The sequence below is a fragment of the Stegostoma tigrinum genome, chromosome 1 (assembly GCF_030684315.1).
Source record: "Stegostoma tigrinum isolate sSteTig4 chromosome 1, sSteTig4.hap1, whole genome shotgun sequence".
NCBI lineage: Eukaryota > Metazoa > Chordata > Chondrichthyes > Orectolobiformes > Stegostomatidae > Stegostoma > Stegostoma tigrinum.
In genome coordinates, this window is record NC_081354.1 from 141,505,856 (window position 1) to 141,531,152 (window position 25,297).

Consider the following 25,297-nt stretch of genomic DNA (forward strand, 5'->3'; position numbering starts at 1 on the left):
TTTCTTGTTTTTGTCTATTTGTGTATTTGTTGCTAAAGAAAATGGAGACCTGCATAAACATTAGTGGTCTTATGCGTTTTTTAAGCAGCTGACAGAAACGAAGGTCTTTACAGCTTCCACTCTTGTAAGAATGGAGAACCAAGTCCCTGCAGGTTCAAGGTATGAAATATTTGTCTTTAACATGATTTAACTAGTTGATGCATGCAATGAAGAATATCAAATTTGAAGATAATTGCATTCATATATTTTAAACCATTTTTGAAATTGTTACAGTACAAAGCTGAGTACCTGTCACAACTGTACAATCCAATTCGTGAGGCTGCCAAGCAAACTCCTGAACAAGTCTGTACTTGATGTGTCAATGCAATGTTGTACTGCCAGTTTCTATAATTATTTTGCAACAAATATTTCTGTCAGCTATGTTCTTCTCTTTTTTTTTTTATTGATCTGGTTTCTGAACCAAAAAATAAACCCAAACTGCAGTTCATGCAGAATTTCTTCAATGAGTCTGGATCTCTAAGTCCAGTCTGGAAATATTTAGAGGACAAATTTTTGAACATATTCTAATCTTCTCTGTTCAAATGACATGCCATTTTTTTTGAAGTTGCTGTAAAGTTTATGGTTTGTGGAAAATGCCCAGATTCACACTTCCCAGAAAACCTCAATTTTAGCAGACATTATGTTTGGAAATTTACAAGTGCCTAGTTATTGAAGTAAATAGCTAGAAGCTGTAAAAAACGGATTGCTAAAATTTGGCTGGTCTAGCTTACTTGACATGGCTAGAAATATTATTTGTGGAAGAGTTGCTCTCTAGTTTACTGCTTAGAATTATTCTGCAAAAGAAGAATACAGCGCTGTAACTAAGAAATTTTTGCTTTAAATTGAAATTTACTGAGTACTTTTTTATGCAAGAACAGATAATTAACAGAACAGCCAACTTGAAATACTACAAACGTGTAAGAACAATTCTGTTCCAATGATTGCTTGCTTTGGAGCAGGATAGCTTTAACAGTCAACACCCCTGAATCTTATTTAGCATCTACAGCCAACAAGGTAGACTTACTTCTCCGCACTTGTAACACATTAGTCAGTAGGATGCAACAGATACCATCTGGCAACTTCAATTTTCCTTATCCAGGCTTTATAGATATTTGGGGTTATTTTACTTGATGGCTGTGATTTGATAATCTGAACTTGTGTCTGCAAACATTCATTACTCACCAGCTCATGCCTGGTGCGTAATCTTGTTTCCCCAACTGAATCAACCAATTCCATTGCCCTTTCTCTCCCTCCACATCTAATTTGCAGATACTAGGCTAATAAACATGTGCTTGAATACAGATTACATGAGGCCTTCATATTGGTCTGCAGCCATTTTCAGTTTTTTGGGGATGTTTCTTCCCCATTTCATGAGATCTGACTTTATTTTTGTGCTATTTTTTTACAAAGGAAATCTAGTCTAAAGTGTTATGAGTGCCTCCAGAATCAGTTTTACAGTCCTTGCAGAACCTGTTAAAAGGTCTGAAAATAAACTTGTCTTTTTTTAAGCACTGATCTAGCAACATTGCTTCAAAAACCCTCAACTGGTACTGTAACAGAAACCAACTCGTGTGAAGCACCCCAACAGGCAAACCTCACTCAGTCACTGGTGTTCACTAATTCCCAACATGATGATCCAATTTCATCGGTGGAAGGCAACTCCAATGCTGTGAATTCCTACACTCAGAACCTGGTAAACCAAAAGAAAATGAAATTACTCTACATTTTGCTGTTTTTGTCAATTAGAAGAGCTTCTAAAATGACGTTTGATAGACTTTTCAGATGTACATTCTCAGTTTTCTCCTTCAGAACAGGTCTTCTACAGCACTTGGGTTTGACCTTCTGTGTTAGTGTAATCAGACTTTAAAGCATGATCCTTTTTTGTGGAATCTGCAAATTGACTTTTTTGGAATGCTGCTTTGCTTTTCAGTATCAGGATATCACCCTTCATTCTAGATAGTGAGTTTTTCTTTATCATTATGATAAAGCTTGTGGTCTTGTGGCTATTGCAAAATTGTTTCTTGAGTGTTTTTCTCTTCTGGTATGACTAAGAAGCTGATGGGATTCAACTATTGCTGATTCCGTGATGCTGAATTTTCATTGATGGATGGACTTTTGTCCTGGGCCTGGGTCGTCTTGGAGTGGGCTGCTCCATCAGAACGTCTGAAAGTGAGCCTGAGAACCAGGGGAGAGATTGCCCTTAAGGGACACATGCTTGATACCAGCTGCTGCACCCTCAGCAAAAAGTACTTTAGCGTAAAGTTGAGCCCTTAAATTCTTTGTTCCCCTCAGCTGCTAAAAGGGGCTGATTATTTCTCATCTCTGTGCCATGGCACAATGTCTGAGACCTACAGATGACAATTTAGTAAAAGAATTAAATAAAACTAAGAAAGGCAAGATACTTCATGATACTTCATCTTTGTCTGTCTTTGAGCATCAAAATTAAAAGCTCTTGTTTTGAGTTTGTGCTTTCTAAACCACAGTAAAAGCATGTCTTGTGCTGTAATGTTTTGAGATTACATTGCATAACCAAGGCAACTTTAATTGGAGCTATTTTGTTCTGAATTCAGTCAGTTTCACCAAATCAAAGCATCGACAGTATTCTTCTTGTGATTCAGGAGCTACTTCTTGATGTTCGTCTGCATATTTTTCCATTGACCAGGCAAAACAGTGTGAAAATGGCTTGGAAGCCAATTTTGGACTGCAGTTTGCAGTGTGAATTTGACTGAAAAGTACCTTAAATAATAAATGTAGGTAGTAACTTGTATATTAAATATTGAAAGCGAGATTTAAATTTCTTATTTTTTGGGTTGAGCTGGCAAGTAATTCAGTTGACTACTGAGCTGCAATTCTGCTTTTAAAACCAGTGGAGTGTTTAAGTCTGAAACACAACTGCTTTGTCAGCTTTGTCTGGTCGGAATTCTTATTTTCTGAATGATATGAGCTGCAGATGAGTGCAAAATGTTGAGTCAGTTGGGCAAATGTAATTTCAAAATTACAGCTTGTTTTGATGTGCAGAACATTGACTTGGATAGTAAATTGTGGACAGTAAACTTGATCCCTTCTCTGGTGAAACTGGAGAAAATGAAAAAGTGACAAAAAGCTCCTCCCTGGTTTATAAAGCCATTTAAGGCCAAACTTCTGTATAGTTTAATAACTGAAGTGATTGTCCAATTGCATTTTGGATAGGTCCAGTAGCTTGGTGATCTTTTATATCCATTGCCAAATTTCATCCCCATGGGCCAGTGTTCTATTTCCTGTTCAGTGTCTTTCTGATAAACCTGTGTGCTTGTTGGGTCAGGACAAGTTTGGAGTTGCTGATGGTGCTACCTTTTCATCCTGTGTGCAGGCATAAGTTACCCTGTTGACGTTTTTGCAATGCAATTCGGCTGTTTGTCTGTCTTCTGAAATGGTTCCTTCGTTTAACAAGGACGACTGATGCTCCCTGCCAGAAGGGTATCCTAATGTGGAAAAGTAACTGTACCCATACTCTACTGCCTCAGCTATGCTAAGTTCTTCTATTTTTTCACCATTATCTTGAATAATTTAACTTTTAAGTAATATTTTGAAAATTCTTTGAAATAATTCAGAACAGAAAATTGCTATATACATAATACTAATTTTTAAGTCTGTCGTATAAAAATGTTGTAGTGGTGTTCATTGTACAACGTGACTTATTAGCCCAGATACCATGCAGTTTGTGCATGGCAGACTGAATTACCTATTTCTAGCTCGATTATGTAATAAATTTGGAGAATAAAAATGAACCAAGTCTAAAATCCATGCGTTATACCCATGGAAAGGTCCAGCCAAAGGCTTTGTAATTAGTGTTCCCATTTTTTTTTCTAAATACACATCAACTATAGTATTTAGGCAACAATTTTACTGGGATATGATGAAACAAATCTTGATTGAATATTGTAAAGTGCAGTAATGCAAATTGGATATCTGCATTACTGGTCTTGTGGTAAATTTAAACGCTAAATGTCAAGGTGGAATATTATGTGGGATGTTAGGTTTTTATTGCAGCTGTTTGCACAAAGCAAGCAATCTCTATAATCCTCAAGGCTGATTTGAATAATGTGATATACTTATGTTGCACTTGAAAATCTATTGAGAGGTTTCTGAAAGCTTTGATGTCACCTTTTCTTCCTAGTTGTTTAAATTCAATCCACGTTTGTGCAAAAGCAAAAATCCATGCATTTTCTGTAGTCAGTAACAAATGATCAGATAAGTATGACCATGGTATTTTTAATTGAGCATTTCCAGAGTTGTTTAAACTTGACTATATCTAATTTCAATCAGCTGCTTCCAGCCGTGAAAGAACTGTCCTTTTTGAAGCTTGGCTTTTTGCCTGATATTAATTTAATTGTTCTCAAGATACCAATGCAGTTCACTAGTACAGCCTGGTACTGCGCTGTAGTGTTCTACGTTCTGTGTTCTATGTCTCGGAGTTACTTAGGTAAAATCTGTAAGTTGCTGGTACAAAAAGTTGCCAAACATCTATTGTCAGGCAACCAGTTAATTTGATATATAAATTCTTGAATTTACTTTATCACTTTATCAGAACCTGAGCATTTGGAAATCAGTTTCTTGTGACTGACTACATATACTTTGGTCCAGTTGTGTTGGTTTTGTGGGGTGAGGCACTGATTGTAAGGTTTTGGTTTTGATGTCAACTATTTTCAGGCCCATGGCAAATGTGATGGGTGTTCTGTCTGTCCATTACTTGGATCTAAAAATTCAGGTGCTGAACCTGAAGTATCATCTGTTAAATCATCAGAATGGTCCAGTAGCTTAGAATATTCTACTTGTTGCTTAATCCATTTGGGGTGTCTTGCTGGTTTAAACATTTCATACTTTATTGTGGTTATTTTTGTGACCTTGAGAAAGCTGAGGATCCTCCTAACTTTAAAATTTTTTTGAAAAGATTTTGGCTAAAATTAGTTTCTTGAAGGCTAAAACAACTGGTTTTAAAATTTAGTTAGTTGCAGGTCTCTTAGTTGTGATTGAATCCCTACAGTGTGGAAACAGGCCCTTCAGCCCAACAGATCCACACCGACCCTTGGAGCATCCCACCCAGACCTATTCCCCCTATAACCCACACACCCCTGAACACTATGGGCAATTTAGCATGACCAATCTACCTAGCCCGCACATTTTTGGATTGTGGGAGGAAACCGGAGCACCCGGAGAAAATCCACGCAGACATGGGGAGAATGTGCAAACTCTGCACAGACAGTCGCCTGAGGCTGGAATCGAACCCAGGTCCCTTCTGTGAGGCTGAGGTGCTAACCACTGAGCCACCGTGCCACCACTCCCCTCATGAAATTATATGTGCATGCTGTGCTTTTTCAGACTTCTGGATGAGCTGATACTGAACACTCTACCTTTTTGAGTTTTTTTAGGCATGGTATAGGGGGAAATGTGGCAGATTTGGATTCAGAATTGGTGACCCTTTTTAGTTTTAATACAAGAACTGACCTTTTTACATTCAAATTTGGCCATTCGACAGGTATGATTGAAGTAAATGATTCATGAGTGGCAGCTCAGTAGATGAAGCTTAGTTGAACTGTAAGTCTCTTTTGTTAAAACAGGAATTTCATAAACACAGTTCATTGTAGCTCTGTTTCCTGAAAGATTTTATTCACCAATTTAAATAATGCTGTTACATCAGCGGTGTGTAAATTATTGGAAAGGGCTCTGAGAGACAGGATATATGATCACTTGGAAAGGCACAGTTGATTCATGATAGCGTGGATTTGAGGGGTAGAGCATGCCTCAAACCTTAATGAATTCTTTGGAGGGGTGAACAAACACGTGGATCAAGGTGGAGCAACGCATGTAGTACATGTGGATTTAGGTAAGGTGTTTGATCAGGTTCTTCATGGTAGGCTCATGCAGAAGATAAGGAGGCATGGGATAGGGGGAAATGTGGCAGATTGGATTCAGAATTGGTTGACCCTTAGACAAAGGGTGGTAGTGGACAGAAAATATTCAACATGGTGCTCAGTTACGAGTGGTGTATCACAAGGATCTATTCTGGGGTCCTCTTCTATTTGTGATTTTTGTAAATGATTTGGATTTAGGAGTGGAAGGATGGATTAGCAAGCTCATGACAATACAGTGGTGGGTTGAGTTGTGCATAGTGTGGAAGACTGTTCTAGGTTACAAAGGGACATTGATAGGATGCGGAGCTGGGCTGAGAAGTGGCAGGTGGCGTTTAACCCTGAAAAATGTGAGGTGATTCATTTTGGAAGGACAAATCTGAAGGCAGAATACAGGGTTAATGGAAAGATTCTGAGTAGTGTGGAGGAGCAGCGGGATCTTGGTGTTCGTGTTCACAGTTCCCTGAAAGCTGCCACCCAGGTGGATAGTTGTTAAGAAGGCTTATGGTGTGTTAACTTTCATTAATAGGAGGATTTGAGTTCAAGAGCCTTGAAGTTATGCTCCAGCTATACGAAAGCCTGGTTTGGCCACATCTGGAGTATTGTGTCCAGTTCTGGTTGCCTCATGACAGGAAAGATGTGGAAGTGTTGGAAAAGCCGCAGAGGAGATTTACCAGGATGTTGCCTGGAATGGAGGGAAGGTTGAGAGCTAGGGCTTTTCTCTTTAGAGCAATGAAGGAGGAGTGGTGACTTGATCACAGTGTACAGAATGATCAGAGGTGTAGTTAGTGGACTGCCAGAGACTCTTACGAGGGGGCATAGTTTTAAAGTGAGTGTAGGTAGATATAGGGGAGATGTCAGAGGGAGGTTCTTTACTCAGAGCGGTAGGGGTGTAGAATGCTTTGCTGGAGAGGGTAGTGGAGTTGGCCTCATTAGCGGGCATTTAAGCGGCTGTTAGATAGGCATATGGATGATAGTATAAGGTAGGGGTGGAAGTTATGTTGAACTTTAGGATTAGGGTAACAGTTCAGCACATCATCATGGGCCGATGGGCCTGTACTGTTCTATGTTCATTTGTTTTTAATCTCCTTACAACCACAAATGGAAATTAATTCAGAGGCTTTCAAAGGTACAAAAAATTACTCTTAGAAAGCAAATTTGTTTTTCAAGTTATGAACTTTATTTACCAAGCAGATCTTGATTTAGGTAGTTTCTTCACTAAGCAATGACCAAGAAACAAATTGTGATCAGAGATAATGGGAACTGCAGATGCTGGAGAATCCAAGATAACAAAGTGGGAAGCTGGATGAACACAGCAGGCCAAACAGCATCTCAGGAGCACAAAAGCTGATATTTCGGGCGTAGACCCGAAACGTCAGCTTTTGTGCTCCTGAGATGCTGTTTGGCCTGCTGTGTTCATCCAGCTTCACACTTTTTGTTACCAAGAAACAAATACTTGCTTTAAAATTTGCCATTTCGTACTGAAATTTGAATGTTGGATTAATGAAAGCTTGATTGTTCTGAGTTAATAGGAAAAGTCTGTTACGGATAAACAGTTGTTGCCTAGAATCTGGAACTGCTGAAACAAATAATTCAGATCATGTCTGGAAGATTTGTCTCTTTGGCTGCTAAACTTGAACTGCAGAACTCACGTGTTAGGTAATAAAGAAAATTGAGAGCGCATTGATTCTGATTTAATCAGTGAGCTGTTAATGTTCATAATTGCATAACGTAGTTAACGTTACAGTTAAACTGTCTATAAGCTAAAGTAACTGCATTTTAATTAATTTTGAATGATTGTTTGGATGCTGTTGGCTTGTCAGTTTTTTATTGCCATGCATTTCAGTGTAATTGAAGGCAATTTGCAGCAAGGCAATTACATGAAGTGTTTTTGAAGAAATTTCCATTTAAAAATGGTCCATATCCACCTTCAGTAATAAGTATTTGATATAGATTTTCAGTCGAAAGATTTTTGAACTTTTGCGAGATGCATCTTTTTAGTTAGTTAAAATTCCTGTGACTTGTTAGTACTTTCATTTTGATCAGGTAGTTTTATGGGCCACCAGGAAACGGTGGTGAGATGGATCAGAGGAAGAAAATAACGCGATTGAAGTCAAATCCAAGTGCATTTGAAGTACCTTTCTGGGTTGGGAAATGGTTTTTAGAAATTGTGTCTGAATTTTGGGATCGTTATGCATTTTTATACAATTTAAAGTAATTACTTTGAAATTGCACAGGAACAGCTTTTTATCCAACGAAGGTTTTGTTTTATCCAGACGTAGCAGTTTTTTCTTAACTGAGCGGCATCTGAACTAGTGATCTGTGTTGGTGTCAAGTCTTATATTGTATTTATCTTGATTTTGGGGTTTTGTTTCATGGCATTAATGGGATTTTTGTGTAACAAGTTGAACACTGTTAAGTGTACAGCTTGTACTTGAGCTGGAGAAAATTCCATTAAATGTCATATGCAGAGGTGCTTGTCAATGTAAGTCTATGGTTAAAATTGTTAAGTTTCCTAAATTGGTAACAGTGCTATGCAAGAGCAACTTAAAGCAAATATCATGTACAAGTATTTTGTTTTAAAATTTCTAAGCTGTCAATGCCAGGCATAGTGAGGACAAGTATTGTAGATGGTATTGTCGAATAATACCATTTAATGTTTCTCCGGGAGGGGGGGGTGGGGGGAAAAAAACTTAATTGTTTTATTTTCCTTTATAGTCTCCAGGGTTTGGAGAACTTGCGGCTACAAAAATCCCAAATTCTTCAGGGTCACAATTACTTGAACAGTTGAATTCGTCTGGTTTGGTTGAGATTTCTGCACAGACCAGGAAAACAAATAGCAACGCTTCTTCTTGGGAAGACAAATCAACTTCACAATCAACAGTCCTGAGCCAGTTTGGTCAGTATTTAGTTATGAGCAAATTGTGTTCCTGCTATTTGTATCAGGAAACATGTATTTCCTTGCTGTAATTCTGTTTTAAATGTTTTTTGATTCCAGCATTCTAACTAAAATTTTATTTCATGACAGTGTACATCTTTTTAATGAGAGTTTTTGACTTTCTAAAAGTCATCTTGGCAAAATAGAAATGTTAGCTGTATTAAAATGATCTAGACAGCTGTACAAATTTGGAGTGGGGAAAGATAGAAACTGAAGACGCATCAGAGCATTTTAATCTAGATGTCGTTTTTTTTGTAAACTTTGCCTTGTGATACTGTAATTGCTTCTATAACGGCTACAGAAACATAGGAATTGGAAATGAGTTGAGTGGATAACAAATATATCTTTGGCCGGGGGTGGGGGTGTTGGGAGCAGAGAAAATGCAATACCAGAATAAATGTCTTAATGTATAATGTGCACAACTTTGATCTGTTTCTAAAACAATTTTAAGAGCTGTTATTTGGGTATCTTTTAGACTTCAAGACCCAGCCTGAGCCTTCACCTGTTTTGAGCCAGATGACTCAACGGCAACAGCAGACCTCTGAACCAGTATTAAATACCTATTCCTCTCAGATCAAGTTAAGAGAATTGACTCCTGTTGACAGCACTGCTGTGAAAATGTTACAACTGCTGCCTATCTCCACAGACAATCAAATAACCAATGCTCAACAGATACAGCAAAAACAATTTAAAACACAGAAGAGGAAGATACCAACATCATCTAAAGTAAGTTGAGAGACAGTTCTGTTTTACTAAAAATGGTGTTTTCAGCTTGATTGCTATTAAGCTAGTGTAATCACATTTAATGTTCAGAATTAACTTGTTGTTCCATCTCAAAGTATTGAAATACTCCAGTGTGCTTTGTGGGATTTTAGTTAGCATTTGCCCCTCCTGTGACTTTGAGGGAAGGGTAGAGCAGAGGCTGGTTGCTGAATGCAGCACGCACATGTTTGATTACAGGTCGAATAACTTAACCCCTTCCGAGGCTTATCATGTGCCCTGTATGTAGGTACCATCATCACTGACTGTGGATATGTCCTGTTCCATTTGCAAGATGGGATCAGCAGAGACATTGGCAAAGCGGCATTCAGTGGAATGAAGTTGCTGTCGGGGTTCTGGGACTCCAGAACCATGAAATCTCATGCTGTCGTGTCACCCATAGCAAAGGATATATCCTGCTGGTTACCATTTACTTCAGCTGATGATTCTGCTTCTCCATGTTGAACAATGCTTGGAGGATGGCAAGCATGCAGAACATATTCTGGGCGAGAGATTTCAGTATTCACCGAGAATAGTTTAGCCAGCAGCACTGCTGATTGCATTGTTTGGGTCTAAAGGGCATAGCTGGTTAGCCTGGGTCTGTGGCAGGTGGTGAGGGAAAAACACATCTGATCTCATCCTTGCCAATCTGTTTGTGGCAGTTGCGTCTGTCGATGTCTATTGGTAAGCATGGTCACTGCATAGTTGTGATGGAGATGAATTTAACTCCCAATATCGATGATACCTTTTGCGCCATGTTTTATGGCACTATAACTGTACTAAATGGTGGTAGATTTTGAACAGATCTAACAACTCAAGACTGGGTATCAATGAGGCACAGTGGACTTTTAGCAGAACCACTCAACAGAATCAGCACCCTTGTGGCCAGGCACATCTCCCACTTGCTCATTATCATCAAGACAGGATCAACCCTGCTTCAATAAAAAGTGTAAAAGCGCATGCCAGGAATGTTACCAGGCATATCTAAAAATGAAGTATTAATCTGGTACAACAGGGCTATTTGGTTACCACAGGTCTGGCAGCACCTGTGAAGTAAAAATGAGTTAATGTTTCAGGTCTGGTGACCGTTCCTCAGAACCCAGACCCAAATCATTAAGCTGTTTTTTTTCCTTCACAGGTGCTGCCAGACCAGCTGACTTTTTCCAGCAACTTTGTTTTTGTTTCTGATTTGCAGTATCCGCAGTTCTTTTGGTTTCTATTTGGTTTCTGAACAGCATAAACAGCAAGTGATAGACAGATCTAACTGATTCCACAACCAGCAGATCAAATCTAAGCATACAGACCTGCCACATCAAGTCACAAATACTGGTGGACAATCAGACAGCTCATTGGAGGAGGAGACTGCACAAATATCCCCATCTTGAATAATGAAAGAGCCCAGGACATCAGTGCATAAGATGAGGCTGAAGCATCGGTGGCAATCTTCATCCGAGGTGCTGAGTGGATAATCCTACTCTCCCTGTTGTAGAGGGACCCAGCATCTCATGCCAGTCTTTAGTCAGTTTGATTCACTCCGTGCGACATCAAAAAACCGTTGTATGCACTAAATGCTGCAAAGGATATGGGCCCAGAGGATATTCTGGCAATAATACTCAAGACTTGTGCTCTGAAACTAGCCACATCTCAAGCCAACCTGTTTTAGTACAGCTGCAGAGGTAGATAGACAGAGACTGGAAGAACACAGCAAGCTGGGCAGCATCTGGAGAAAAGGGGCAGCCACTGTTCCGTTGTTACCCTTCTTCAGTACGTCTACAGCATTGGTATCTACCTGATAATACAGAAAATTGTGTAGCTATATCCTGTGTACACATGGCAGGACAAATTCAACCTGGCCGATTACTGTTCCATCAGTCAAGTGAGGGAAGGTCGGCTGTGTTGTGGGGCAGCACCTGCTCAATAATAACCTACTCGTTGACAACTGGTTTGGGGTCTGCAAGGGCCTCAGCTCCTGGCCTTCATTACAGACTTGATTCAATCATGGACAGAACAGTTGCATTCCAGTTGTGAGGGTGATGGACCTTGATATCAAGTCTCAATTTGATTGTGTGGAATCAAGGATCCCTGGCAAAACTGGACTCAAAGGGAAACTAAGAATGTGGGGATGAAGAAAAACTGATAGGAGTCATACCTAGCGCGAAGCAAGATGGTTGTGGTTGTCGCTCAGTCATTTTGGCTCCAGGGCATCACTGCAGGTGCTCTTCAGGATAGTGTGCCAGATCCAGCCATCTTCAGCTGCTTAAGCACTGACCTTCCATCATAAGTTCAGAAATGGGGAGATTCACTGCATGATGTTCAGCATCATTGACTCTTCAGATACTGAAGCAGTCCTTTTCCAGACTAGAAGCAAGCCCTGGAAAATCCAGGCTTGAGCTGATTAGTGACAAATAACATTTATGCCCCACAAATGCCAGACAGTTGGCCCTTGACATTTGTTGGTATGACCATCATTGAACTCCCACTTCCTTGAGATCAGCATCCTTTTGTGTAATCATTCACCCAGATACTGAACTGGATGGGATATAGTGGCTACGAGAGCAGATCAGGTGCTAGGAACCATTTCAGCACTCCACCTTTGCTCAGTAGCAGCATGTACCATTGACAAAATGCACTGCATAAAGATCCTTAGACAGCATCCTCTCAAACCTGCAACCAGTACACCTGGAAGGCTTAGGGCAGGCAGACACCTATCTAACAGGGCACTGCCTTGAACTCCTAGAACACCACTTGCAAGTTTCTGTCAACCATTCGCTGTCCTGACTTGGAAATATGATGCTTGCCAAAATCTTGGAATTCATTCCCAGTACATTGCAGATCTAACTATAGTGCACAGATTACAGTGGTTTAAGAAAGTTGCTGAACACTACCTTTTTGGCAGTACGTACTGGCTCAGCAACATCTGCATCCCTTGAATACATTATATGAAACAAAATTACATTGGCCAGTTTTCTGCACTACATATCCTAACCAGTCTGTAGTTGTGTTGGTGCTCTGCTGAAGCTTCCTTCATCAATCTGCATCTAAATTTTGGCATAATGGTGTTATTTTCCTTCTTTGTTTGTCAAGCTTCTGCTTAAATGCATCTATACTGTTCACTTCAACTACTCCCTGTGACGATTAGTTCCACATTCTCATGTTTATTTTATTTACCTCCTAATTTGAACTGGGAAAAATGGTTTGCAGTTGAAAAATTGTTCAAGTGCAGGAAACCTTCACATTACCAGTATTCTTGAGCATCTGCCTGCTCCTTTGTTTGTTTGTTTGCCCAGAATGGTTATATACATTTGCATATCCAAAATGTTCCACATGAAGTTCTGGATTGTGTATTAGCATGTGCTGAATCTGAAGGGGAAGATGGTAACTGAACCTGAAATGAAGTTGCTTGGTATACAGCAGACGAGTCAACATCCAGAAAAAATATACACTGTGGTGATCTATCTTCTGTCAATGGCCTTCTGTTTGAATATAAAACAGCAGTTCAGACCGTCATCAGCTGGTTTCTAATAGATCTTCACTCCGCCCTTGATCAAATAAAACATTACCACATGAGGGTTCAGTATTTGGTGATTTGAAGCAACAAAAATGTGGTGTTGAAAATATTCTGCTATGGATTCTTTCTTAGACTTCACACCAGCCTTTATGATTGAAGTTACTTCACAGCTTAAAAATATTAACCTGTCTTAAATTCCTGTTACTATTCAAATGTATTTGAGTCTGGAAGTAGTAGACTAGTATGTCGTCTCATTTCAAGTGTTTTGGTTTAACATACTTTTTCCTCCTAGCATTCAGCATTTTAATTTCAAAATAGACAAATGTATGAAGCAAGCACCTGAATATTTAAGAATTTACTGAGTGATCTCAAAGCATGATCAGGTGATTGCCTCCTGGAGATGATTGAAGGTTGCACTTCCTGATGGAGGAGTCATGTGTACAAGCCACTTTCTTCACTGACTCCATATTGTGGTTTGAAGATTGCTGCAACACCACTTGACTCTTTCCATCTCCACCCCAAAAAACACAAGTGTGCGCGCATGCATATGCATATCTTGTCTTCTTTCCAAAGAACCCATCCTTCAGTGCTGAGTGGTATCTTGTGTGGACTTGGTTCTGTGTCCAGCAATGAACTGTCAAAGTTACAATTGCTGACTGTAGGAATGTCATCTTTGATCCCAAGCACTTGCTTAAAAAAACCCAACATTTTCTTTCCATTTAGATTCCTGCATCTGCTGTTGAAATGCCAGGGTCAATTAATGTCTCTGAATTGAATGTTCAGTTTGGAGCCTTAGAGTTTGGATCAGAACCATCTCTGTCTGAATTTGGAACAGGAAGCAAGGAGCCTATCAACCAGGCACAAAGCCACTTGTTCTCAAATTCTGTAAGGTAAGATGAAATCATTTTGTCGTCCTCCAGCCTCCACCACAGTGATTTGCAGCATCAGCTTTGCTAACCATTTTGGATGTTTCCCAGTGACCAAGAAGAACTAGATTTTAAAAAATGCAAGCTACATAACAACTGCATTCTAGTATCTCCCTATCAGTGCTCTCTCTAACAGGCTTGCTAGGGTGAGAGAAACCTAAAAATGTGGAAGAAAAGCAATTGGGAGAAAGTGATCCTTTTTCTAAAAAAAAATTGCAGTTGTTTATTCTTAGGTATTTTTTGACCTCGTAGTGAATTGCAATTGCTTGACAGTATAGAATTTCTGTCTCTGAAAACCAGGTACTGAAATCTTTGTGTTTGCCTTCGTGATTGCAAAAATGTCCTATTTCAAAGAGGTCAAAAAACTTATTCTGCTTGACTGTGTTGCCTTGGAGAATGCAAGTAATTAATATCCTTTTACTCGTACAGTATAATTTATTGCTCCCTTGGAAACTTTTAAGTGCAAGACACAACTTTCAGCAGACTACCTTTTGTCAGCAATTGCAATTAAGGTGATAAAATACTTTACCCAATTACCTTTTTAGGAATGGATACGTTTGTACAAGTTTATCTTCAGTCGCTAATGTGCAACATTGAATTTAATTCCATAATTTAGTGATTCGGTGTCACAGTTTTTGTCAATATCAAGTGCAGTTCAAGATTCAACAGATCCATCCTCCATCAGCTCTTGCAGCTCAACTGCTCAGATTACTCCAGTGACTTCAACAGTTGATCAGAGTTCAGTGCATGGAATATCTTATCAGAACTCCCTCGGTTCTTCATCTCAAAAGGAAGCTTCCTCACAGGTGACTGAATTTCTTTGAAATAAAATTTTTGATTCATGTTTTCCTAGGGCCTGTTAAGCTTACGGTTAAGGAGAGAAATGCCATCTTGGGGATAGGAAGCGGAGGGTATGCGCATGAAGATGGCTTGTATCTTAAGTAATGCACTGTGGGAGGTTACACAACTATGTGGAGGAGTGCTCTGGTAATCAAACCTCACTACTTTCGCACGGCTTGTGAAGGAGTAATGTGAAAGTTTAATTTGACCACCAGAATACTCAGTTTGTTTCTCATAATTCTTACCTAGTATACAGGTTCCATGTTTCTACCAGGTTCCTTCAAGAAACTTTCCTAAATGTAACGCAACGTGTTCTAACAACCATAAGAAATGGAAAAACTGACTATCAGTTCAGTTATAGAAACACACTCATTCGCACAAACAGATAAGCCATTACAAATCTGTAGAGTTATGGGGTTTGTAGGGAAGGAAAGTGGGGGGAAAAACACTCCAGTGGGCCAAGCATCCAAATTCAAAGGATTTTGAAATGAAAAGGCTTCTTTAGTTCCAGTCAGTTTTCCTGTCGGAGACTGACCTGCTGACCACTAGAGAATCAATGAGATCTTCAAGCTAGACTTCGGTTCAGATGGAAGGTTGGCTAAATCTTGGCTTTTGAATAAAAGTAACACTGACGTTTTCAGTTTGAGTAAGTTAAAGATACTGCTTTCTAGACCTTATTTCTCAGGTTCCTAGAAGATGCGATCTGTAATTTGTCCTGCTGTAAAGTTTTCTTGTCAGGAGCAGTATCAATTCATCTTTAAGACCAAGCTCTTGGAGATTTTTTTTTCACCCGATGCATCTTAGGTGTGTTCTGAAACTGCAGTTCCAGCTCAGGGGCTGTTGCTGGCAGCCTTGAGCACAGATCTGTTTCTCTCTTTTCTCTCTCCTCCCCCCCCCCCCCCCCCCCCCCAAAACACCACCACCACCACCAAAGTCAGTCTATCCATAATAAAAACCATAAAAATGCATCTTTTTCTTTTTCTCTTTCTCTTAATAGCTTTGCTTGTCTGCTACTCAAGGTTACTTGACTTCCAGTTAAACATCAGATGCTAAGAACCAGGAATTAATTACTGCTGAATACAACCCCAAGAAATCATGTGTCCTTCAAACCCTTTCAATCTACAATGTCAAATCAGTTCCTTATTCAAGTTCCTCATAATTATTCTTAAAAATAAAAAGTGTATTCCCCACACTTGGACAAGCTGGAAATGAAAACTATACTATCACATGCGAAGTTGTCAACAAATGTTCCATTCAGTCTTCTACGATGATGATACAGAATTGGAAGCGTAAGTGGACTAGGAAACTGACAAGTCAGAAAAGTAGTGAGCAAAGTTAACCTTTTCAAGGCAAATATGCTCCTAAAATGAGAAACAAGGAGTACGCTCTGACTTGGAAATATATTGCCCTTCCTTCAGTCGTTTGATCAAAAATCCTGGGAAACTCTCCTGTGTTGTGAACTTAACTACCTAACTACAGTACGTGGACTGCAGTGAATCAAGACAGCAGATCATTACCTTTTAGAAGGCCAGCTACAGACAAGCAGTTAATGTGCAGGCCTGCTAGTGATACTTGTGTCCCACAAGTTAATATTTTTTAAAAAAAATTGGCTGTGTGATGAGATAATCGGGTGTAGAGCTGGACAAACACAGCAGGCCAAGCAGCATCAGAGAAGCAGGAAAGCTGACGTTTCAGGCCTGGACCCTTTTTCAGAAAAATGACAGTGTGATGAATGCTGTTTACTTTCCTGGATGGAATGAGCTCTAAGAATATATATTTGGCGTCATGCAGGACAAAATAGTCTGCTTGATTGGCACTCCATCTACCATGTTCATCCTTCACTGATGTAGTGTCAGCAGTGTGTACTGTGTACAGGGTGCAGTGTAGTAACTCAACAACACTCCTCCAAAAGCTCTTTCCAAAACTAGAAACTAGAACCTTAGAAACCAAGATAATAAAATGTGAGGCTGGATGAACACAGCAGGCCAAGCAGCATCTCAGGAGCACAAAAGCTGACGTTTCGGGCCTAGACCCTTCATCAGAGAGGGGGATGGGGGGAGGGAACTGGAATAAATAGGGAGAGAGGGGGAGGCGGACCGAAGATGGAGAGTAAAGAAGATAGGTGGAGAGGGTGTAGGTGGGGAGGTAGGGAGGGGATAGGTCAGTCCAGGGAAGACGGACAGGTCAAGGAGGTGGGATGAGGTTAGTAGGTAGCTGGGGGTGCGGCTTGGGGTGGGAGGAAGGGATGGGTGAGAGGAAGAACCGGTTAGGGAGGCAGAGACAGGTTGGACTGGTTTTGGGATGCAGTGGGTGGGGGTGAAGAGCTGGGCTGGTTGTGTGGTGCAGTGGAGGGAGGGGATGAACTGGGCTGGTTGAGGGATGCAGTGGGGGAAGGGGAGATTTTGAAACTGGTGAAGTCCACATTGATACCATATGGCTGCAGGGTTCCCAGGCGGAATATGAGTTGCTGTTCCTGCAACCTTCGGGTGGCATAATTGTGGCAGTGCAGGAGGCCCATGATGGACATGTCATCAAGAGAATGGGAGGGGGAGTGGAAATGGTTTGCGACTGGGAGGTGCAGTTGTTTGTTGCGAACTGAGCGGAGGTGTTCTGCAAAGCGGTCCCCCAAGCGGAGTCCCCCAAACAACTGCACCTCCCAGTCGCAAACCATTTCCACTCCCCCTCCCATTCTCTTGATGACATGTCCATCATGGGCCTCCTGCACTGCCACAATGATGCCACCCGAAGGTTGCAGGAACAGCAACTCATATTCCGCCTGGGAACCCTGCAGCCATATGGTATCAATGTGGACTTCACCAGTTTCAAAATCTCCCCTTCCCCCACTGCATCCCTCAACCAGCCCAGTTCATCCCCTCCCCCCACTGCACCACACAACCAGCCCAGCTCTTCACCCCCACCCACTGCATCCCAAAACCAGTCCAACCTGTCTCTGCCTCCCTAACCGGTTCTTCCTCTCACCCATCCCTTCCTCCCACCCCAAGCCGCACCCCCAGCTACCTACTAACCTCATCCCACCTCCTTGACCTGTCCGTCTTCCCTGGACTGACCTATCCCCTCCCTACCTCCCCACCTACACCCTCTCCACCTATCTTCTTTACTCTCCATCTTCGGTCCGCCTCCCCCTCTCTCCCTATTTATTCCAGTTCCCTCCCCCCATCCCCCTCTCTGATGAAGGGTCTAGGCCCGAAACGTCAGCTTTTGTGCTCCTGAGATGCTGCTTGGCCTGCTGTGTTCATCCAGCCTCACATTTTATTATCTTGGAATCTCCAGCATCTGCAGTTCCCATTATCTCTGATACTACCTTAGAAACCAGTTTGACTGCAAACCAAAACACACCAGATTCTAAACAAGTCCTTACACCTAACATATATTGTCTCATCTAAAATGTCACTTTGCAATGATAAAACTTCTGGTTCTCTCGGGGCAGTGATCTGAAAGAAATTTGGGGATTTACATACACACATTAATCACTTAAATCCTTCCAACTGATTAAAGATTTATTGGCATCTTAGGTTCATTTATTACGTCCTCATTAGTGGTGTGACCCTTTGCTCTTCTTTCTTTTGTGCTTCTTTCTCACTTGACCTGTTGAAGGGGATATGCTCTAAAAGCATGCGTTTTCAAGTAAACCTGTTGGATGAGAAGTTGGTGTTTGATTTTGTTTTGATCCTGTCCAACACCAGCATCTCCACATGGAAATTCCACCAACTTGAAGGACAAGCCACTTGAAAGTTATGCTGCAAGCTGATTTGAAACTTCTTCATAAGTCTATCACTGCTGTCAAAATCCCTATCAGCAAGTGTCCCTAAAATTACAGGACTGCAGTCGCTCAAGAAGGCAGCTGACTGCTGGCAATTTGGGAGGGATAATAAGTGCGAGGTTAGCCAGTGATGCCCACAACTTATGAATGTTGTATTACATGTGATTATACTAATAATTTGCTTCTCGATCAACCTTGGTATAGCTGGATTTGTCCTTCTATTTTCATCAGTAACTTGGAATTCCCTTCACTGTAGTGCAGTCATTAAATAATTTTGCAAATCTTACAAATTTTTGCTTGGAACTAGGTTCATTTGTTTGTTAGACTCCTTTCTCTTTGTAAATGGAGTCTACTCTGTGGCTATGAATTGAACTCTTACGAGGCTTTATAGTGGGGTGGGGAGTCTGTCAGGTCAGGTAATTGGACAATTGGCTTGCATTGCAGAGTGATGCCAACGGCAGGCGTTCAATTCAGGCACTGGCTAAGGTGCAGTGATCCTCGGGTTAAACTACCTGCTGTTGTCCTCCTGCGCCCCCAACTCTCATTTGCATTGTCTTCAAGCTCAGCTATAAAAATCCTGTTTTTTGACTAGCAGCTCTATGAAGCTCACTTTTTAACTGCTTTATGAAGTCAAATTGAGACGTATCCGATCTTTTCTGTAGCCTCAATGATCTATAACAGTTTTTTGTCTTTTTTTAAAAAAAAATAATCTTGAGTGGCAGCGTCTAGTATTTTGCTTTCCCTTTTAGATGAGCAGCAAATAGTTTGTTCCATGATGTAAGATATTTGTACAAAAACCAGTCAAACAATTGTCTTTTGCTTACAGAATGGCCGTGGGACACAACAGACACTTGAAGGTGAGTTTTAAAGTTGTGAATATTAACCTGTAACATTGTATTACGACTTGTTTTGGTTTCACTTTGTGTGTAGAACGGTAGTTCAAAATGAATTTCTCAAACTGTAGCCCCTTTAAATCAGACCTTAAACAATACTTCCTCTTCACTTTTTTGGTTTAGTAAAATTGTCATTTCTGTTAATCCATGTTATGTATTTGAATAAGATCACATTTCAAATATTGCAAGCGCACTTTTTAAAGAAGGGCATCTCTCAAGTTTAACACTTTTGTTTTTGGCCGGTGTTTTTCTGTGTAAGTATCTTTGGCAACTTTGAATTGGTTCTCTTGTTTAAGTCAGCAAAGAAAGGCTTCTAGAATTAGTGTGTGGGCGTGTGAGAGGATACATGACCATTCAAATGCCCCGTTTGAACAGTAGAGTCTGTGTGGAGTTTTATAACTTAAGTGAGTACAATTTTTCAATCAGAAGCCTAGCCAGACCTTTTTCATTTTAAGGTTATGTAGCTTTTCCCCTAACATTACTGTTACTGGGATGTGGAGGCAGCACTGGAGCTGTGTAGGATGATATCAAGCCGCTGAGTGTAAATTTACAGCTGAGGACTGAGGCCTATACTTCCCAGGCGCTCTGAGGCCATAGTTAGATTCACGTGCTTGAAACTGGCAGTACTGAATTGGGGGGGAATAAATCACTGACATCACCAGAAAGCAGTGAGTTGATTAGCTGTTAAAAAAACAACCATTTGTCCTTAAATAGCAGTAAATTAGACAAGTATGTTATTAAGAGTTAACTGAAGCACCAGAGCTGAGAGAATGTCAGCTCGTTATAGTGGGATAAATAGTATGATAGGCCCAAGTTTCATAAGAGTGGGATTAAGATAAGAGGAGTATGTTTCAGGCTGAGTATTAGAAAAGCCAACAAAATTAAGTTCAAGTGAAGTCAACTAAGTGGAAAGTGACTTGTCATTTGTGGGAAGCCATGGACCTGACTGCCATCTTAGCTGACTTTGTGGAAGCCCTCTCACCTGCCAGAATTTGAGCTTTGGATTTTCAAGCTTGAATGGCGACTAGAGTCACCTGGCACATCGGCAAGGCTGTGCATTATGGCTGGCATGTTTAGAGAGAAGTTTAGCATGTCTGGGAAAGCACCAGGAAGCAGTCCCAATCATCCAGAATCTAAAACCCTCCCATCTGCACCAACTCCTGAGCCATACATTCTTCTGCCCTAGTTCCCTATTTCTGTACTTGCTGTCAAGTGGCACTGGAAATCAGTTCAGCATAGAAACAAGCCCTTTGGCCAGTCATGTCAAAGGTGACCAATTAATGCCAAACTATACTAATCCCATTTACCTGCACTTGGTCCATTGTTTGCTATGCCCTGGCATTTTAAGTGCTTGCCCAAATGCTGTCTAACTGTTGCAAGAATGCCTACCTCCAGCTTTTCGCGCCCCCCCCCCCCCCCCCCCCCCCCCCCCAGGATGTTCCACAGCACTTCCACCCTTTTTTGGGTGAAAATATTTTTCCTTCAATCCCTCTAAACTACTACTCCTCACATTAAGTTTTTGATCACTGGTCTTAGATGCGGGGAAACGATTCTCTCGAACTAGCACATCTATGGTTTTCAATTTTGTCCCTAAATCAAATCTCCCCTCAGTCTTCTCTGCTCCAGGGAGAACAAACCTTCTGATGAAGGGTCTAGGCCTGAAACGTCAGCTTTTGTGCTCCTGAGATGCTGCTGGGCCTGCTGTGTTGGATTCTCCAGCATCTGCAGTTCACATTATCACAGCCTATTCAGTCTCTTGAGGTTTGCAACTTGTTGAGGTCCTCCTTAATCTGCCTGGCTCCATTAAATTTGTGAACAAAACCTCATCCCTTTTGCCAGTTCAACTTTGGTACCAACATGTACCACAATCTTTGCCTGGCCACCACGTGCTTTGGGATGCCCTGAAGTCTTTGAGTGACATCCCTCATACCGGCTCCACGGAGGAAACATTGTCGTTCTGGAGTCATCTGTGACCACACAAATACCTGTCTGTTTCCATAACTAATGAATCTCTTGTCACTATTGCTCCTGGTTTCCTCTTCCTCCTTTTTGTAGTTAGGCTGCTTGTGAAGCTTGTCTCTGTTTGCATTCCCTTGATCCAGCACCTGTATCAGCTGCCAAAATCACAAATTGATTTGTGAGCAGGACTTGCGCGCTACCTTCCTGTTCATCCTGGTCTCCACTTGAACTGCAGTGAGACCTCCCTCAACATTGCGAGTGTGTTTCTAGTCCCATCGGGAGAAATTTGAACTGGTTGGGTGGGAGAAGGGGTTATAAAGCACTCTTTCAACAGACGCAGCATTTGCTAGGAAATGCATCGGAACTGGAGTTCAGCCATGTTGAATTTTGGGGGATTAAGGCAAGGCTAGGTGACTGCTAGTATTAGCAGAATTATAAATTGACACGAGTTAAGGGAATGGTTTGATAGGTGGAATTATGATGTTGCAATCAGATGTGTTGAGATAGGGGCACTACCAGCAATTCAATATTCTAGAGTATAGGATTTTCAGGCTAGGTGGCAAGGTGAAGAGGAGCTGGAGTTGCATTAAGGCATCAATGACTACAGTAAGGAGCGACAATATCTTGGAAGGGTGTGCAAGTGAGGCTTTGTGGGTAGAGTTTAGCAATAAACAAAAACTGTGCAGTTATGTTGCTAGGAGTGTATTATAGACCCACAAATAGCCCATAGGCAGTGGAGGATCATTTATGTTGATAATTCACCTGAGGTGTGTGAAAATAATAGGGCAATGATGGGATTTCAACTGCTCCAACATTACATTTTGATTATCTCAAATAAAAGGTTTGGAATGGGAAGATTTCTTAATGTATCCAAGAGAACTTTTTTATTATCAACATGTAGAAGATTCAAGAAGGAACTGCACAGTGCTGGACCTAATTCAGGGGTGAGAAGCTGGGCAGGTGATAATGAGGTGACAATGAGGAAGCATTTTGGTGATGACAGCCACAATACAGTAAGATTCGTGTTAGTTATGGAAAAGGTTAAAGAGGGTTTGCCTAAAACTCTATTGGATAGTATGTAGGCAAGTTTTTGGACAGGATCTGGCCTGAAACTACAGGGGAGAACTCAAAGCAATTAAAGCAAAGAGGGGCATGAAAAATCACAGCAGGTAATGTTTCTGTGCTGTAGAAGCATTTGGAGTATAAAGGGGTAACCAGGGAGAGGCCCTTTGGGGGCCAGGAGGCAGCCTGTGCCAAGAACTGGAGGATGTTGGCAGGGTGTTAAATGAGTACTTCACATCTGTCTTTGTTTTGGAGAAGAAATTTGTAGGTACAGAATTCAAAGGGGGTTGGAATCCTTAAGCAGTCACCATTGAGTGTGAGGAGGTTTTGGTATCTCAGGCTATTGTGGGAGGTAAGGGAGAAAATTAGAAAAGATTTGACCCAAATTTTAAATTCCTGCCTGGCAACAGTGAAGGTGCCAGAGGACTGGAGGACAGCTAATGTGGTTCCACCTTCCAAGAAAGGTACTAAAGATAAAATAGGGAATTGAAGACCAGTGAGTCTGTCATCAGTGGTAGGAAAAAAATGGAGAAAATTTTGAAGCAGAGAATTAACTTGCCTTTCCAAATAAAGATTATGATCAGGGATGGCCGGCACAGCTTGTCAGAGAACTTCTGAGTCAAGGCTATGCAGGTTGGGGCTCTATGCACCATGTTTAGAAGGATGAGAGATGATCTCATTGAAACATGTAGGATTATTAAGGGACTTGACAGGGTTAAATATGGTTTCTCCCTGTGGGAGACTTTGGGACCAAGTGGTACAGTACTAATTTAAGACTGAGATGAAGACAAATTTGAGGGTTGAATGTTTCTTCCTGAGTCCTCTGGCAAAGGATAGGTCTGGAGTCCTGTTGTATATTTAAGGCTGATATAAATAGATTCTTGATTATTTAAGTTTTCTAATGACATGAAAATTGGCCAGGTGGCTAACAGTGTGGAATCAAGTCATGGATTACAGGAAGGGTAGATGGTTGGATCCCAGATCAGTGAGAGGTGCAATTTAATCCTGGTAAATGTGAGGTGATGCACTTTGGAAGAAGTAACAAGATGAGGGTCACTAAGAATGGTAGGACTTGTAGGGAATTCAGAGGGACAGATATCTAGGGCTGCTTAGCCACAGATCCCTCAAGGAGGCAGGAGAGGTTAATAGCATTGTTATGACATATGGGACACTTGCCTCTATTGGTTTTGGCATAGATTATAAGAGCAGAGATGCTGTTTTAGAGCTGTGTAAAACTTTGGTTCAGCCACAACGGAATTTTACATGCAGTTCTGGTAACCTAATGAAAAAAGAGATGTGATTCCACCAGAGGTGGAGTTGAAGAGATTCACCAGGCTGTTACCTGAGCTACAGCATTCCAGCTATGACAAGAGGCTTGATAGGCACAATTTGTTTTGTTTAGAGCAGTGAAGGCTGAGTGGAGACCTGATTGAGGGGCATGGATGAGCTAGATTGGAAGCAGCTGTTTCCCTTAGTTGAAGAGTCAAGAGGGCAGAATTTTAAGGTGAAGGTAGCAAAGTGTGGGAAAACAAAATTTTTCACCCAGAGGGCAGTGGGATTCTGGAATGCAGTCTGGAAGTGTTTTGTTTTACTCACTCGTATGTGGGCATTTCTCGCTAGGCCATATCTATTGTTCAGAGGGCAGTTAAGAATCACCCACTTTACTGTGTGTCTGGAGTTGTATGGAAAAGCATTTTTTGGGTGCCAGTATATCTTATCTTGTAGGCATTGTATCGCTAAGATATGAAAACATTGCAAACTCTCAATTTGATAAAAATGCATGTTGCTTGCAATTTTTAGTTTTTGAAGATGTGTTGCCTATTTTGTAGTAAATTAGTTGGGCAGGTTTCACGAGAGTTAATGAATTGATTGCTTATGTTATTGATTGATTAGTGTAACTAAATGGTTACAGTGCGGAAGGAGGCTCTTCCACCCATCGTGTCTGCTCTGCTCTGGCTCTATTACTTAATACTAGTTGGTGCTTTTTTTCTATCACACACCACGCACCCCACCACTTGCATACTTTTTTCCTGTCCAAATAATCATTCAATGCCATTTTGAATGCCTGAATTGAACCTTCCTCATACATTTCTAGACGTTGTGTTCCATACCCTAACTACCTGTTATGAATTTTTTTCTCCCATGATCCTTGCCTCATTTGCAAATTACTTCAAAGTTGTGCTTTACAAATATTTTTATTTCTCAAGTCACTTTTAAAATGTGCAACCATTTTATTGATTACTAGGACTATTTTTGAATTGCATTTTAATTTTTGTGAAGCAACTTGTAATTGCAGGCAAAAAAAACTACAGATGGAAACTTATTTTCTTCCCCCCCAGCTACAATTTGCCCCACTGTGAAATCTGAATCGCAATCTTTGTCAAGTGTGAATCCATTACCTACTGGAGTGTCTGCTGCTTCTGTTCTGCCTACGGTATCACAACATTCAGCTAATTTGTCAAGTCTGAACCCGGCCATTGAATTGTCCAGCAGTTCTCATTCGCAACTTAGCACGTAGGTATTTGAACAGTTGTCAATTCTTGCTTGGAACACTGGTTTACCTTGGTAAATTGAAGCAAAATGCATGGAGCATTCCCTAGCCTGGATGTAGTGTTTACGAAGGATGGAGGGGAGTGAATGAGATGCTGTTTAGAGTTGTGGGTCTCATTAAGGAGAAAACTAAATGGGAATCCACCACAGAGGT

The 25,297-nt window shown here is 40.9% G+C and overlaps 1 protein-coding gene across 10 annotated transcripts in view; it reads left to right on the plus strand.

The window, feature by feature from the left end:
* The window catches only part of ubap2a (ubiquitin associated protein 2a), a 101,136-nt gene that overhangs the window by 44,188 nt on the left and 31,651 nt on the right, over window positions 1–25,297 (plus strand). For 5 of the 10 annotated variants that reach the window (XM_048528783.2, XM_048528766.2, XM_048528791.2 and 2 more), the window contains 8 exons: window positions 86–159; window positions 1,549–1,732; window positions 8,646–8,826; window positions 9,341–9,591; window positions 13,856–14,022; window positions 14,675–14,864; window positions 19,506–19,536; window positions 24,933–25,107. In XM_048528783.2, the coding sequence (XP_048384740.1) occupies window positions 86–159; window positions 1,549–1,732; window positions 8,646–8,826; window positions 9,341–9,591; window positions 13,856–14,022; window positions 14,675–14,864; window positions 19,506–19,536; window positions 24,933–25,107 (1,253 nt within the window). The remainder of the gene's footprint in view (window positions 1–85; window positions 160–1,548; window positions 1,733–8,645; window positions 8,827–9,340; window positions 9,592–13,855; window positions 14,023–14,674; window positions 14,865–19,505; window positions 19,537–24,932; window positions 25,108–25,297) is intronic. The other 5 variants (XM_048528739.2, XM_048528749.2, XM_048528757.2 and 2 more) reach the window with 2 other exon arrangements.